The sequence below is a fragment of the Perca fluviatilis genome, chromosome 10 (genome assembly GCF_010015445.1).
Source record: "Perca fluviatilis chromosome 10, GENO_Pfluv_1.0, whole genome shotgun sequence".
Taxonomy (NCBI): domain Eukaryota; kingdom Metazoa; phylum Chordata; class Actinopteri; order Perciformes; family Percidae; genus Perca; species Perca fluviatilis.
The window spans coordinates 23,183,761-23,199,496 of NC_053121.1; the positions used below are offsets into that span (position 1 = coordinate 23,183,761).

A 15,736-nucleotide genomic window follows, 5' to 3' on the forward strand; every position below is an offset into this window, starting at 1 on the left:
TAGTATAGCAGTGGAAGTGAGGGAGGAGAGTGAACAAGTTTGAGGATCCACCCTTTTTGTGTCTAACTTTTCTTATTGCCTGTGTGACCTTTCTCTCTGTAGTGTTTCTCCTGTAATATGACAGAATATACAGTACGAGCACACAAATGCAGTAATTCTGCCTTCTCTTTAAATGTGCCTGAATGACTGTTTAACCCCATTTTACATGTTTTGGAACTACAGTTTCTGTATGAACTAATCAAAATTGGTTGGTATTACCATACCAACCCAAGAGGTTTGGATACTCAGAAGGGACAGTTGAGTCAGTGATGATTTCGAGGGTTTCATGGTAGCCAGTGTGCAAAATCTAAATGTTACCTTGTGAATAAACACTGTTCAGTAGAAACAATGTGGACATGTTGTTTCAGTGAATCACATAATCACACAGGTTGTTCAGTCAGTTATCTTTTTATTTCAATTTATTACAAAAGAACTTATCATAAAAAAATATAAACATTAAGTCTGTAGCTTATTACTCTGCAATTGTAACACTAAACTTGTTAGCATTTCTTTCACTTGCTATAGCCAGTTACTAGCAAACTGTATAATATTTGATTTTCCTAAGACGTTGAGGTGACACCAACCTGCCCCCTCTGAGCAGAAGTTTTGGCCCCTATCTTCAGTCTTCCACTGGCCCGTGGATCTGTGAAGAGACAAAATATCAGTTTGGTTTTTATTACATTATTAAATCAGCATCCACTTACAAATCTGTCTGTGTCATATCATTTGGTTGGGACCAAATTATATATTATTGAAATAGTCTGGTCAATGTAGCTGCTTTTGTCAATTTTGACAGTATTTGTTAATCTGATGAGAAACAATAAAAAAAGGAGTCACAACACAAACAAACAGTTATTAGTCTGTAGAAACAACTGTTTCTACAGACTAATAAAATGTACTTAAGTATGGAGCCCTCTCTGGAACACAGAATGAAGAAAAAAGAGCTGGCACTTTAATCCTGTTTAATATGACAAGCCGCTGATAATTTGACATGTTTAAAGTGATTAAACTGAAAAACAATTACTGTGTGACGCAGGTTAGTCTTGTCTTAGATTTAACAGCCTTTTAAAGTCAGCCACACAACAAAGGAACTCACTGCCTCAGCCAACTCTGGCCAATCCATCGCCATCACAACTGTATCGTCAGAATTCGGAGGCGTCTCCAGGTTCCAGTAAGTCAGCTTGTCAAACACTGAGGATACCTTCACTGTCCTGTCCTGGACACAAACATAATTTACCATTATGTAGACATAGTAAAAAGAAAACGCACCCACACAAAAATCTAAATAATGCCCCGTGCGGTCAGTGCTTTGCCTCATATTTGACTGACTCAGCCTGCTGGTCAGCTGGATAGTTTTTGTGACGTGAAAGATGACATCAGTGATGTTTACCTCTTGGTCAGAACCAGGCTTGTTGATCTCTTTCAGCACCAAGCCGGTGTAGCCCTGTGGACAGCTGAGCTCCTGTCCCTTCAACCCACGCCCTCTGAATGACACTGTCTTCTCTGTAATAAGAAAAATGCACAAAAGCATTGTTGTTAGAGACGGTTTTACCGCCCATTAAAAATTACTGTGGGATAAAATATGAGATACACCTTTTGAAATCTGTGGATTACACATGTGTCATGGTAATGCTGTTTTGATTTATTTGTAAAGAAAACATAACATATCCTTTCTCTTATCATGATGATTATGGTGGAACAAACACCCATCCTGACTTGGGATCTTTCCGAACTAAAGAACAGGTCATAATTAGCACAAAAATCTTGGTCGGGTCAAACAGCTGGATATTATTCCCCATTTAAATGTCCCATATTTGGACCATTTGTTACAAGCATAAAATGGCTCATAACCAGTGTAAGCTTGTCATGTTGTAGTCTGGATCAACGACATTTAATTTACTGGATAATCGCCAAACTCTGTTCGCTTTGGGAAACAACAACAAACGTTGAGCTAACAAGATACATGCTGAAAATGGCTTTTGGAAAAGAATTGGATCATGCAACAAGGCAGGCCTGGTTAAAAAAAATTATTTTTTGTTGTCCTATCCAGGAATGTATGTGTGGAGGGGCCAGACCTTACTCCAACAGCTCTGTGGAGATACAGGTCTGGGCAATGCGAGACTAATGTAAATCTGTCCAATTAAAACATGGTCACCATAAAGCGTTTGAGAACCTAATGACTTTCCTGCTCTCCTGAAACTAAAACTACTACAACATTGATAATTTGTGAGATTATTTTTTTATTTTTATTTTTTTCTCCACCACTGTTTTCTGTTAAGCGCAACTGGGATCGTCAAGCAGACAAACTGACCAACACGTATATATAATAAAAGATCGATACTTGGCGTCTGTGTATCGATACTGTATTGCCACGGAAAATATTGCGATACTATGCTGTATCGATTTTTTCCCCCACCCCTAGTTAGTTTATTGGTAGAGGCGAACCTCTGTTGAGTGTACCTAGTTTGCAGTCTTTCGTGGTAGCAGTGAGGTACTGCGAGACCTGGGCCGGCCCGTTGTGTTCAATCTCACAGGGCAGGAGGTGGACTGGAGCTCGCTGTGCCTGGCCCACAGACGACACGTCAACACGAGTAACACTGGTGTTACAAGACATCCTGCAACCAGAAGACAGAAGAGGACAAACACATGAATAACAACAAATTACACTCTTGTATTCTATTTGAACCTAAAGTGTCTTGCTGTGATTTGAGAGATATAACGGTTGTCCCTGAATTATCCGCTGAGAGAAGTATTAATTTTTCCAATCAGAATAACGTTAACTATAATTTAATAACTGCATGTGTGTGTTAGGTATAACCCTGTCCTTTAATGTGATCGTACTAACTGTAATTAATTACAGTACAGACAGTTTGTCAATATGTATAATGAATGCAATTTTCTGAAAGCTTCTTTGACATGTTTTTTTAAGGAAAAATAATTGTATCAGAAGTTGTTCACTGGTTAATGACTGCTTGGTTTGGTGATGTTTGGGAGCTCTGACAACCACCAGTGCAGACTTTCCCTAAAATAAACAGCATGCCCCCTCTATTAAAGATTGTCATATTAGCGGGTTTTATCGGCTCCTCTTAAACATTATTAATATTTATTGGAATTTAAATGTTGATTTGAGAAACATAACTCCAACATCACCTTTCAGCAGTCTTCCAAACGTTTATGCGAAACTAAAAAACTGGACCTTTTCCGGTTAGCGCCAGTCGCTGCGTGTGATTGGACGAAAGCGTCTTCTTCTACGCTGCAAGATATTTTGGCGGTTTTTTTCTGCTTCGCCAGAGGATGTCTCCCCCTCTTGGTGAGAGATCATTTTATTCTTTTACTTTTTCTGCCGTTCGATGTTTTGTTCCCTCTATTCTTTATTTTTCTCCGGCTTGTACTTAATTATCTTTTGTGAACTTTTTAAAGATACAACAACCTGTAGGCTATGTATATCTATCAAAGTGTAATAAATGATTGGTCACAAAACATTCGTATCTGCACTTCCTTCCACCCGTCCATTCAATTCACTGGTCACGGTCATCATTTCCTAATGTTATTAAATATTTCATGTTTTTAATATACTAAATACCGCATAGGTTATTGTACAGTAGCTACATGAATTTTAAGATCCTATCAGGTAATTGGGAATCTTTTGGCAATTTAGAATGAAGACTCTCTAAATACAATGCAGGGTCACCAGATCCAGATGTTTACTATGTGATACCACCTCTTAAAACAGTCCATTTTACTTTGCTAGCAGAACATTGTAAGACCAAGGAATTTACAAGTAAACTGCAGTTGGGTGTATATTCAATTCAGATACCTTTGCACAAACACATGAACATTTTTGGCATTTAGGTTTAGATGTGCAATAATACAAGGAATGAATAAAGTCACAAGATGGGTTGCCCATGAGGTCAAATTATCATCCAACATTGTAGAGGCAATGTATCAATCTGTTTTTAACAAATGCCAAAACAAAATAATAACCAAGCAGTCCTATTACAAAGTATATTCTTACAGGGAGTGATGATATCACAACAGTACACTTGATTTGCTGTAATGTTGTTCCATTTTCGTCACCTTAATCTAAACTATATAATGGGGCTACAGTAGGATAAAGTATAGTTCTAATATAAACTCTAGTTCTCCAGCCTCGGCCCTGTTGTCAGGGTCATGATCAACACTAAGAACTCTGTTCCAGTTGGCAGCAGCATCTCTCTTCATGTGGGATGGACTAAACCCTGTCCAAAGGCAGCTTTAAGCAGCTAAAGTTATTGGGGAGGTTCTGTTCACAACATTTCATCCAGACAGTGTCAAGCTGTGGAGAAATAGACTTCAGGGAAAGGAGAAGTGATTTCCTAACAGTTGGCCAGAAAAAACTAAAGGTAAGATTTTTGTTTTTTATAACAAGACAGAGTACTGTGGCAGGCATGTTTGCTGTTGGATACTACATGGATGTTTCAATAGAAAAAAACTAAGTTCTGATTTGGAGCTTTATCCACACACTATAATCCTTGGCAGCATAACTTTTGATCTGAAAATCTTCATGTCAGTTTTCAATAATGATTCATTGTGTTGAGCAAGTTGCAACTCCCTTCCTCTTTCAATTATTAAATATTAAAACTTTAGCAGTGTCGGATGAAATATTCATATCATTTACTTAAGGACAAGTACTAATACCACACTGTAAAATACTCAAAGTCCCTCATTGAAAATTGTAGGTAAGTATAATCAGGAAAATTAAAATACTCAATGCAGACAGATGGCCACTGTGACACCTTCACAATGCTTGTTGTGTCCAACAAATAGTCAAAAACTCAAAATTATTTAAATGTATAAAAAGGAAAACCAGCACATCTTCATATTTGTGAAGATGGAACCATGAATGTTTTTGACGAATATGAAAATAATTGCAAATTAGTTTTTTGTCAATGGACTAATTGATTAATCAACTAATTGTTTCATATATTTTGTATGCAAAAGTCTTAATTTGTCAAATATTGAAATAAAGTACAATACAATATTTCCCTCTGAAATGTATCGGAGTAAAAGTAGAAAGTGACATGAAAAGAAAAGACTCAAGTAAAAACATGTACTTACTAATGTTATATTCCATCACTGAACTTTAGAAAATAAACAGCTTCATTTTACAGACACGTGATGTCCACTGAGGGATACTAATAAATATATCATGAATTCACTAACAATATTACACATACATATTGTGTCACAACAAACTGATACACATTTCGTAGTTGCTTCTTTGCTTCTAGATACATGTAATACAGTCAGAGTGGCAGTTGACTGTTGACACAGTTTGTTTGAGTCATCTGATGTGAAAGGCCTCTGCTTGCGACTGAGATTGGACTCAGTGGTTTCACAGCTCTCAGTACTGTCAAAGTGGTGCTTGTGTCTCAGGCTTCATGAGATCATAATATCATCATCCACACTTTTTGATGACGTTAAACAGACAATGCTTGATCTATCTCTCTCTTTTTTACAGGGAAATGTTGACCACAAGAACCAGATAACATTTCAGACGACATTCAAGACATTTCAACGACAGAGACTCTAGACCTTTGCCAAACTAAGACAGTATGATCCTTTCCATTACTTCTTTACGCTCACCTTTTAAAACATGCTTGTAATGTGGTTGCATTCACCTTTCGGAGTTTTTTATTTAATGTTGTCTTTATATCAGTGTTTGTTCAGCTGTTCCTGGTAAGCCCTGTCCTAATCTGCTTTTCAAAAGGTTCTCTTTACTATATTGTTTATTCATGTTTAGATTTCATGGATCAAGGAAGTCATTTGCGTCCAGGAGATGATGGAGAACTTTCAGTCCTCATTGGTCAGATGTTGCTAGGGTTCCGGGATTCCTTCGTCATGGTGATGTCACGTACCCGTCAGAGAGTTATACAGGGCTTTATTGTGTTCTCTATTGTCGTCCTGCTCCTCTGGATCGCTGCCTTTTTATACGGCAGCTTCTACTACTCTTACATGCCCAAGGCGGCTTTTTCCTCGCCTGTGCACTATTACTACAGGTGTGTATATGTCCTCTATAAGTCCTCTCCAGTTGCATCAGAAAAACAAAAGAATGTAGCTTCTGTGTGTTTGCTTTTCCTTTACTCAGTCGTTCACATTTTTGTCTGCAGGGCAGACTGTGAATCTCCTGCCTCTTTTTTGTGCTCTTATCCAGTGGCCAACGTCTCTCTGATGAGAAATAAGAAACATGTATGTATGAATGTGTGTATTTGCATCTATAGGCATATCTACTGTATGTATCTCTATTCCCAGGAGTGTAATCTCTTTAAAATGTAAATTCAGGTGCTGACATTTGGCCAGGCCTATCGGATGTCTCTGCAGCTGGAGATGCCTGATTCTCCCACCAACCAGGAGCTGGGGATGTTCATGATCAAGACAACTTGTTTCTCTCGGGACGGAGGGCAAGTTGCCTCCTCTGCTCGCTCTGTGAGTTGTTGATTTCTTCAGCTCCCATGTGTGGCCACGTGTACAATCAAATAGTGCTTCATGCTAACTCCAGTGATTCATGGTTGCATTGCTGTGTGTTTCTCAGGCAAGACCACTGCTGTCCGCCTCCAGCTCTCGCTTTGTGAGTACAGCGCTGACGTACAATAGCTTTTAATCACACAGCATGGTCGGAGCCAGATTAGGGCTGCTTATGCTTGCTGCAGAGCTCCACTGTAACCAAAGGTGATCTCAGTGCTTGAGATGACAGGATGAACATGTGAACTAATGACTGACACAACAAACACACGGTGGGAGTAAAGATCTTCAAGTTAGATGTGTAGGGGATGTCATCATTAACTTACTTTATGAAACACTGAGAAAAACATCAAAGGGGTTGATAAGGTACTTTTGAGGCTGTATTTTGGGATGTTTCTGCAATAAATTATGTTTTGAATATTGTATATACTAATCAGCCTTACAAAATTGTCAATTTAAAACAACTTTCAGTCCAATCCACTGCTACAAAGTAGAGCCTCAAAACTTACCCTAGAACTGAGTCAAAACAAAAAGAAATGTTTTAGTTTAAACAAAAGCGGAACTTTGCTTACTGTATTGCACTTCCTAACACTCAGGGGAGTCCACTGAGATCAGCTTTTGTCATTAAACTGAGCACACAACCAAATCATTGAGTTATACAGATGGTAAAGCTTTTGCATCCATGACAACATCAATCACCCTTTCCTAAATATTCATCATGACATCACTGAAAACATCTTCTGGGGATATGACATCTTTTAGGTTGTGTTGCCCGGCCGGGTGTGTATGTCTGGTTGACTTTGTTGTCCTGCTGTGGCCAGAGCATGCTGCGATACCATTCAGACCTGCTGATGAACCTCAAAACGCTGCTGTTCCTCCCGGCCTTTCTGACCGGAGTCGCTGAGCAGGAACAAGTGCTGCAGGTGGAGCTCTTCTCAGACTACACCGACGACCCTGTAAGTCGTGCACTGCTTTGTGAGTGTGTTAGCATGTGTCAGCCTGCTTAAACAGCAAGCAGGTATTTTGTATTTAGTCTGATATGTTTGTCTTCATGTGCACAGTATGCCCCCTCGGTCACAGCTGTCATTGAGATCATGTCCAACAAGGTGCAGATCTACTCATCTCAGCTCTATATTCATGCTCACTTCACTGGTATAAGGTAAGATGTGTATGCCATGCTTTATAATAGATCTGGAAGTAGCATACATACAGTATATCTGATGATGAAACAAGAAAGAAATCCATATTCTTTAAACCTACAGCAGAAAGTGAGGCTGCAATCTTTCTGTAATCAGTTGTCCAGATTTCTACAATATTACATGTTGAGATATTTGTACTCTCAAGAGAATGAGTTAGACATCTATTTCAAAAGAGTAAGGGCCTTGTTATTTTACTGTAACACTGACACAGAAAATTTGTCACAGGAGAGGAAGACATACATTTCTCCACCGACAGCAGCCTAATAAGACCAGAACTCAATGACTGGAATCACAAGACACGTTTCTTCTCTGGAAAAACTCACTCCACCTCCACCTACACTTACAGCCCACAGTGGAGTAAATGCAACATTTTCAGATGTTTTCTCCATGGGCTTCTGAAGGAAATTAGCCTATATTGTAAATAACCGGCTGGCGTAGAAGTCCAACTGAGACAGAAAGTGGGAACAGCAGCCTTTTTAGCATCACATCATAATTAAAGTAATGATGGTTTTCTTTGTTTGTTTTTTCTATGTCAGACACTTGTTGTTCAACTTCCCTCTCCTATCAGCCCTGGTGGGAGTGTCCAGTAACTTCATCTTCCTCAGTCTCCTCTTCGTCCTCAGCTACGTGAGGCTGCTGTTCAGAGTCGATTTGGGAGCAGAGCAGGTGAGAGGAGACAAAAGGCCCATTACTGCAGACAATATTTAACAGCAGCTGCTGCAGGGCTGCACACATATTACCAGATACTTCTCAGGTGTCTCTGAGTGCTTGTTTTCCTCCTTGCTCACAGCTCAGAACAGATGGACTGCTGTCAAATAGGGACAGGAACTTGAACAACAACCAGCATGAGGATGCTGCTGCAGGTACAAAAACACAGGCACAGAGAATTTCATTGTTATTTCAAGTTATTTGCATCACTCACTGACTGCAAGAATAAATGCCTTGATAGGTACTGCAGAGCTGATGGGTCCCCTCCAGATGACCCCCACAAATCTGAGCCAGGAGAGGACCCATCTGTAATTCGGCGACAACACAGAGGTGCAGAAACAGACAGATTCACTAGTAGATTCAAATGAATCAGAGGCAGCCTGAGGCCATTATTACAGTAAAGGAGAGGGATAAAGTGTAGAGAGTGATAACAAGCTGTAAGGATGAAGATTTAAGAGAGATACGTGGTTGAAAATGACTCAGAAAACACCCACACACCTCTGTTTGAGTTGTCAATCGTTTTGCTCTTACATTATGTCCTCTGTGCTGCTTTACAGTAATGTTAGGACCCTATGATTTATTTTGTGCAAAGTCCCTATTCTTAGAACTACTTGCTAGCAATGTCTTCAAAATTCTTCTTCTCATACTGTTTTCATACTATAATGCTGGCTTAACTGTTACTTTAAATGCTTAAACCAGTTTGGTACATTGATTAAAATGTGCAAGTGTGTCTCTTTCTACCATACACAAATATCTTAAATTGATTGAGTTTGAAGCCAAAATGTGTATTACTTGGCTGCAAAGTATAATTCTGTTAAACTGTTGCAATAAAACCTTTAAAAAACACACTGATATTTGGTGGGAGGACACCTTACTCTATTTCCACCCTGCTTTCTGACACAGTGTCATGCGTCATTGCTGGATGTCCTCTTGGCTTTGGATGAAGTTTTGTAAACTTTATGACATCACTGCATGCAAAATATGGCACCAGCAGGGAGAATGAGAGAGGGATGTAGCTCACTGACAGGCACAGACCTTTCTAACAACAGGTGGAGGACACAGCTAAGGTAAGGTAAGTTAGACAGATGTGGTCATTTGTAGTATTATATTGTGTCATTTGAAGAAAGCTTAGACATATTGCTGAGGCTGTGTTAGAGTGCCCTTTAGACTTTAGAGTAACTTCATTTTCTCAAACATATTTAAAACTGTGTATCTCTTGTAAACATTTCCCTTTTTGCACGTTTTGTACAAGCTCATGTGTTGAGCTCATGGACTAGATTCACTACCTACGCTCACACACTGGACTCGAAGATGGACATGACTGATGATAGCCACATCGAGGGGATGGAGATGGAGACAGAGAACAGGCAAACTATGGATAATGACTTCACTGTCAGACTATCAGATGAGACACACCAACATCTGACATTCAGTGAAGTCCGTTCCAGCAGCTGTAAGGCGGTCAAAGTGAGATCCAGACCCAGACTCGAGTCCACAAAAAGTTTCCCCCCTTACAGTCAGTGTATAGGTGGACTCGGTGAGGACAATGAGCTCAATTCAGAATCAAGGGAAATGAGGGAAGACAAGAATGATGTCGTTCAAGGCACGGAAAGAAAAGAGAACTTTGAATTGAACGCAAGATGTGCAAGGGATAAGGTGAAGGCAAAATGGAGGATGAGGAGGAAGGAGAGGCTAGGTGGGAGCTATGAAGTTGATGAAGACGGATGGGAGAGGGCAAGGTGGAGCGGGAAAAGAAGGGTAGAAGAGACTGGAAGAGAGAGGGAGCCTGAGGATGAGGAAAGGGAAGGGGCCTTAAACAGTGAGTGGAAACACTGGAGAGGTAAAAACTCCAGTTTTGAGATAGAAAGAAAAGAAGAAGAGGATGAAGAGATGACGAGATCCCCCGTTTCAGCAGCAGAAGGAGAGAGCGAGGGGAGCGGGAAGACCCCAGAGGGGAACGATGAAGAGGCCGAGGGCTCCACAACACATCAGTGGTCATCCCCACATCCAATCCTCTCTAAGCTTTTGCACTCCTCCACCTCCTCCTGCTCCTCCATCAGCCTCTCATCAGCAGAGAGCGATGAGGTTTTCAGCGAAGGAGAGGATGTTGACTCAAAGAGGAGGTCGTTCAGGAAGGTGAGAATAGACAGATTAGGTTTGAAACTACATTTTTCATTGCTATCCCAGTTTATGCACTGGCAGGTATCACGCGTGTGCATCTGGCTGCTCTGGTTTTCCATGGAAGAGTCTTACTAAAACTATTTTTCTCAGCTGTTCTTTGCACCTGTGGTCCTGGTGATTTGCATGGGCTTGAAAGAGGACTTTGACAAGGTCAGATTTGAATGGTGTTTGCATGTCTGACTGCTGCTGCTGCTGCTACAGATATGAGAGGAGAGGGGAGCAGACAGCGGGAGGAGGGCTAGGTAACAGTGCAGTTACTTTCTCAGTGCAGTCTCAATTTTGGGACTGAATAAAAGAGCGCTACAAAAGAATGAGAAATAAGCATCTTCAAAGCATTTCGTCTTTGTGACCAAAATGGCAACATTTAGGATGCTAACATCTACTATTTGAAGGATTAAGTTTTGAAATATATAGACATTTTCTTCAAACTACGTACTACTTTGTAACAGTGCTTCTACTGAGCATGCTCAGGACTACTATTGCTTGTTTTTTTGTTTTTTTCAATGGTTATGCCTGTGTCTGGTGGCAGCTGTTTTGTGTATATACAAAACAGATCATAACTGTTGAGGTATGCGCTGTTTGAAAACACTAAACACACTGATGCTCATAACAGAGGACCTGAGAGGTGTTTATAATGTATAATGTGCCCCAGCAAATGTCTCTCAATCAGAGATGTATTTTCAAAAGGGGGTTAATGATAAGATTTTGTCCAAAGAAATGGCCTTGAGACTTTTTCATGAGGAAATCACTGGTGTAAATGATGAAATGAATGATGGTTGCATTCCATTTAGCTGTTTCAGCTTTGGGGTCAACTGGTATTGTGCATGCTGTCTCAATGTTATGGCTTCCTGGGACACCTGAATTGAACAGAGCCAGTGTTAATGTTGTTAGTGACAATTAAAAATATCTGCTATGAAAAAATGCCTGCTGACTGGAAATGTGTTTTTTTGCACACAAAAAAATCACACAGGACTCCCCAAACATGGGAACCCCACTTCTGAGCATTTGCTTACTAACGAGGTCCATAAGTATAATAGGTCATGTCGGCACAGTTGCTAAGCACTGTCATCTCACAGTTCAACCCTGCTTGCTGACTGGGGCCTTCCATTTGCATGCATGCAGACATTCAGGTTTAGGTGCATTCTGAATAGCCTGCAGGTGAATGGGTTTCTCTGTAAGCTTTACAGTTGTTGTCTTGTCAAAGATGTATTCTGCCTCTTGAAAAGCAATGCATACTGGGATAGGTTCCACAAGACATTCACATGATCTGCTCTTCTTTTGTGCCTCAGAGCCGCTCCTGGAAAACCTACCTGACCATGATGCACTGGTCGCTGCGGCGACAGAGCTCCTGGGTCCAGCTCGCTGGACATCAAGGCATGTTCACCTAAAACAGACACATACAAGCACTCAGAAACTTCTATAGACATGAGAGGATGAAGTACATTCACGTATACTGTGTATCTCTACACTACTGCATACTGGATACAGTTTACATCAGGCCCAGACTGGCCACCTGAAGCACCGGGGGAATTCCTTTTTATACATCCATGGGGAATTCCTGGTGGCTTAGCCAGCTGATTGGCCTGGCGTGGCAGACCAGTGTTAACCCTTAGAGAGTTTGCAGTTTGAGGCAAAAACCATGGAGTAAAGAAATGTGTTTTCACCTATTCTAAAATGGTGAATTTGAATATTTATGCATACTGGGCTCCCTAACAGTCTTGGAGATGCATTCATTGGGTATGACTTAAAGGCTGAGACTCTTTTGGATTCATTGAGCCCAATTGTATTCATGTGGGATGATGTTAGTCCCCATAGTAGCCATTCCATTGTAGTGAACCCTTTTTTTTTATTTTACTTGACCTCACAGTATAAAATGACCTATTGTGACCTCTCACAGCCTCGTTAAACTTTACAACCACAAACTAGAGATCTAATGGCATTCAGAGGATGTATGGCTTCCATAGGTTTATAGACAATAAATGGGTTTCTGAGCAGTTTCCAGAACAGAAGTGCTCTACATCCAAACGCAGCACAAATTTTTCTGTGGTGTTCCTCAAGGTCATGGTCTCTCATTGTGGTAATTTTGAGGGATTTCTGACCATTTCTATTTATTTTCGAGTGGTCAAAAAGGATTATACTTTGCCCAAATCCTTGTAACAAATGACATGGCTCACATGTTATATAACCTTCTTATCTCCAGAATGTGAGCTTTCAGGAACTAAGAAACAGGTCTTTGTTTTAGTTTGGCCACCATATACTTTGATTTGATTCGGTGATTCATAGAAGACTACATGTAGACCTGAATAACCTGATTAATTTAGACAGGAAATCACACAACAAATGATGATATCCATACATTCTGCCTTCTTGTTTGATTAAACATGTAGATAGCTAATAATTCTACCCGTTGTCCCTGCCTTGCTGGTTACTGCCGTCCCCAGGTAACTTCCAGCTGAGTGAGGGAGGGGAGGTGTTGAAACTGTACAGTGAAGAGGAGGCAAAGTGCTTGGACAGCCTGATGACAGACCTGCTGAGACCCTTTGTCCCGCAGTACCATGGCTTAGTCACCAGGGGGGAGCACTGCTACATCCGCCTGGAGGACCTACTGAGCGGCCTGAGGAGACCTGTCATCATGGACTGCAAGATGGGAGTCAGGTAGGTTTCAGAATATTTTTTTCTTTTGACCAGAGGTGACCAGACTAGTCTGGCAGGCTTATATACTTATTTACTACATTGTAGAAATAAGTGTACTACGATTAGATGAGGGACTGAGTGGTACAATCTGTATGTTTTTATGTACAACATGAGAGTTTCCTTCTCAGGACATACCAGGAGGAGGAACTGATCACAGCTAAGTCCACTCTGCGGAGTGACATGTACCAAAAGATGATGAAAATAGACCCAACCGCTCTGTCGGCAGAGGAACACGCACAGAAAGGGGTGACCAAGTGTCGATATCTTCAGTGGAGGGATACAACCAGTTCTACGTCCATGCTGGGCTTCAGGATAGAGGGCATCATGGTAGGAGTAAAGGCCAGTAAAATCACTGCACAACTCGTTACCTATTGACCTGATCTGTTTAATTCTCCACAAGTTTTCAAATGTGCCATGTCTGTGCTGCTGTGTTTCTTCTCTGTGAGTCAGATGGAGGACGGCAGTGTCCAACGGGACTTCAGGAAAATTCTGACTTTAGCTCAGGTCACGGAGGCATTGCTCTACTTCACCAGGAGTCAGCTGGACATCCTGGTCAGTTCTGTCCATTATGAATGGACAGTTACATTACACTACCCTTCCTTTAGAAAATATGTCCTTAATCCTAAATCATATTTTGATTAGCTAGCAAAAACCAATTAGAACAAAAGCACTGAAAAGTAATGATTAAACCTAATAAAAACAGCCTCAAAAACTGAAATCTAATAAAAATTTGATGTTTGTAGTTTCTCCAATTGCCACCCTGTGAGTGAAGACGTGGCCAACCATATTCAGCCTCCAATACATAATCAATGCACCGATGACTGCCTTGCATATCTAAAGACAGTTATCACAAAAGTACCTCAACCCTCCACACGGGCATTGTCTTTAAATGTTTTTAATGAAGATTAAATTTAAAAAAAACTAAACCAACAACAAGCATTTATGGAAATAAAATTACATTGAACTAGAAGAAGAAAAAAAAAAAAAGTTATCATTCCACAAATTTTCTCAACTTCCCAAATCTTTGCTATACTGACTTCCTGTTATTTCTTTATATGACGCCCATTCTACTCTGTATATAACATTACATAATTTACCCTGTGATGTGTGTACTAATTGCTGCTGCTATTGCTAAACCACAACTCTCCCTATTTGTGTTCTCAGAAAGCGTACCACTCCAGACTCCTGGCCCTGAGTGATGCACTGAAGAATTCACTATTTTTCAGAACCCATGAGGTTGGTTTACATAGAGACAAATCTTCCCTTGTTAAATTAAAAGTTTAAATAATATTTAAACTACTGTGAGCCCATGGGTCTTTTTGCTCATATTATTATCTATATTTGACCTTATTAGGTGATTGGCAGCTCGCTTCTCTTTGTCCACGACCACAGCAACAAGGCCAGCGTGTGGATGATAGACTTTGGGAAGACGACCCCGGTGCCTGACACGAGCGAGCTCCGACATAACATCCCGTGGGCCGAAGGGAGCAGAGAGGACGGCTACCTCATTGGTCTGACCTCGCTCATCACTTCTCTGAGCCAGGCCATTAGTGTGGCCTCCTGGCAGCAGGAGGACAGCTGTGGAGAAGAAAATAGTGTTGCATGAAGTACACTGAGGGTTGTGGTGGAGACACCCCTTAAACAACACTCAAATTCAGGATCAGGTGGACAAAACGACTGTTGTTACACTTGGACAGGCTGAGGAAGAGAAACGAGGGAATACAATTCAGCTAAAATTCCTAGAAATGTGATGTGGTCGTCTTCTAATTGTAATCTGGTATGTGCATACTGTAACAGTGGAAACAGTGTGTTGTTACATATACTTTTTCTATTACTTTTGTTTTTAAATTATTCATAAAGGACCAAAAACTAATTTTCCTTGGGTTGGTCTGTAAAAAGTCAGAGATCTCGCCTGTGTTGCAACACATGCTGAAGTTATTTGTTTACAGCAGCAAAGGAAACCCAATGAATCATACACACAAACATGCAAATATGGCTGAACAGCCTCATGTTCTACCTGTTATAAGTCTTATCTTAAAACGACTAACCATACAAAGAAACTAAATAATATATTGTAAAAATATTTGTTGTGATATTATTATTATTATTATTAGGGATTTGAATTATTTTCATATGATGCAGCTGAAATGTGTCTTTTCTGGTCTTATAGGCTGTATAATATGATACACCTTCACATAGACAGTCCAAGCTAAGTGAAATTAATGAATGAATGCCTCTACCTGCTCATTCTTCAAATATACACATCATTAATACTGATGAAATCATCCACCCCTAAATTTTATATTATCACCGATAAGTTACAGACATTTAAACTACAAACAGGGAAAAGAAAGAAAAAGAAAGCAAACAAACACGCTGTATGGTACTGTATCTGCTAATCAAAACATCACAAA

General features: G+C 40.3%; 3 protein-coding genes across 5 annotated transcripts; 2 read left to right on the forward strand and 1 right to left on the reverse strand.

The window, feature by feature from the left end:
* Positions 1-431: 431 nt before the first annotated feature.
* rnaseh2c (ribonuclease H2, subunit C) lies at positions 432-3,298 on the reverse strand. Its single transcript, XM_039812887.1, has 5 exons — positions 3,190-3,298; positions 2,500-2,654; positions 1,430-1,542; positions 1,136-1,255; positions 432-682 (listed from the first exon to the last, which is right to left on the reverse strand). Exons 2-5 carry the CDS (start codon positions 2,651-2,653, stop codon positions 659-661), a joined length of 411 nt encoding a protein of 136 aa, XP_039668821.1. The 5' UTR covers position 2,654; positions 3,190-3,298; the 3' UTR covers positions 432-658.
* Positions 3,299-4,275: 977 nt separating this feature from the next.
* On the forward strand, positions 4,276-9,293 carry LOC120566426 (seipin-like). Of its 2 annotated transcripts, XM_039812883.1 has the most exons (11): positions 4,276-4,421; positions 5,540-5,631; positions 5,822-6,077; positions 6,189-6,267; positions 6,361-6,504; positions 6,611-6,646; positions 7,362-7,496; positions 7,602-7,699; positions 8,276-8,405; positions 8,530-8,602; positions 8,689-9,293. In XM_039812883.1, the coding sequence occupies exons 3-11, from the start codon at positions 5,827-5,829 to the stop codon at positions 8,757-8,759; spliced, it is 1,017 nt and encodes a 338-aa protein (XP_039668817.1). In that variant the 5' UTR covers positions 4,276-4,421; positions 5,540-5,631; positions 5,822-5,826; the 3' UTR covers positions 8,760-9,293. The 2 variants fall into 2 exon arrangements, with proteins under 2 accessions (XP_039668817.1, XP_039668818.1); XM_039812884.1 differs by lacking the exon at positions 6,611-6,646.
* Positions 9,294-9,403: 110 nt separating this feature from the next.
* Positions 9,404-15,195, forward strand: si:ch73-22a13.3 (inositol-trisphosphate 3-kinase A). 2 transcript variants are annotated; one of them, XM_039812881.1, is made up of 8 exons: positions 9,404-9,519; positions 9,700-10,583; positions 11,918-12,002; positions 13,070-13,283; positions 13,451-13,649; positions 13,773-13,874; positions 14,487-14,558; positions 14,677-15,195. In XM_039812881.1, the coding sequence occupies exons 2-8, from the start codon at positions 9,759-9,761 to the stop codon at positions 14,926-14,928; spliced, it is 1,749 nt and encodes a 582-aa protein (XP_039668815.1). In that variant the 5' UTR covers positions 9,404-9,519; positions 9,700-9,758; the 3' UTR covers positions 14,929-15,195. The 2 variants fall into 2 exon arrangements, with proteins under 2 accessions (XP_039668815.1, XP_039668814.1); XM_039812880.1 differs by having other exon boundaries at positions 9,404-9,514.
* The last annotated feature ends 541 nt before the right edge of the window (positions 15,196-15,736 follow it).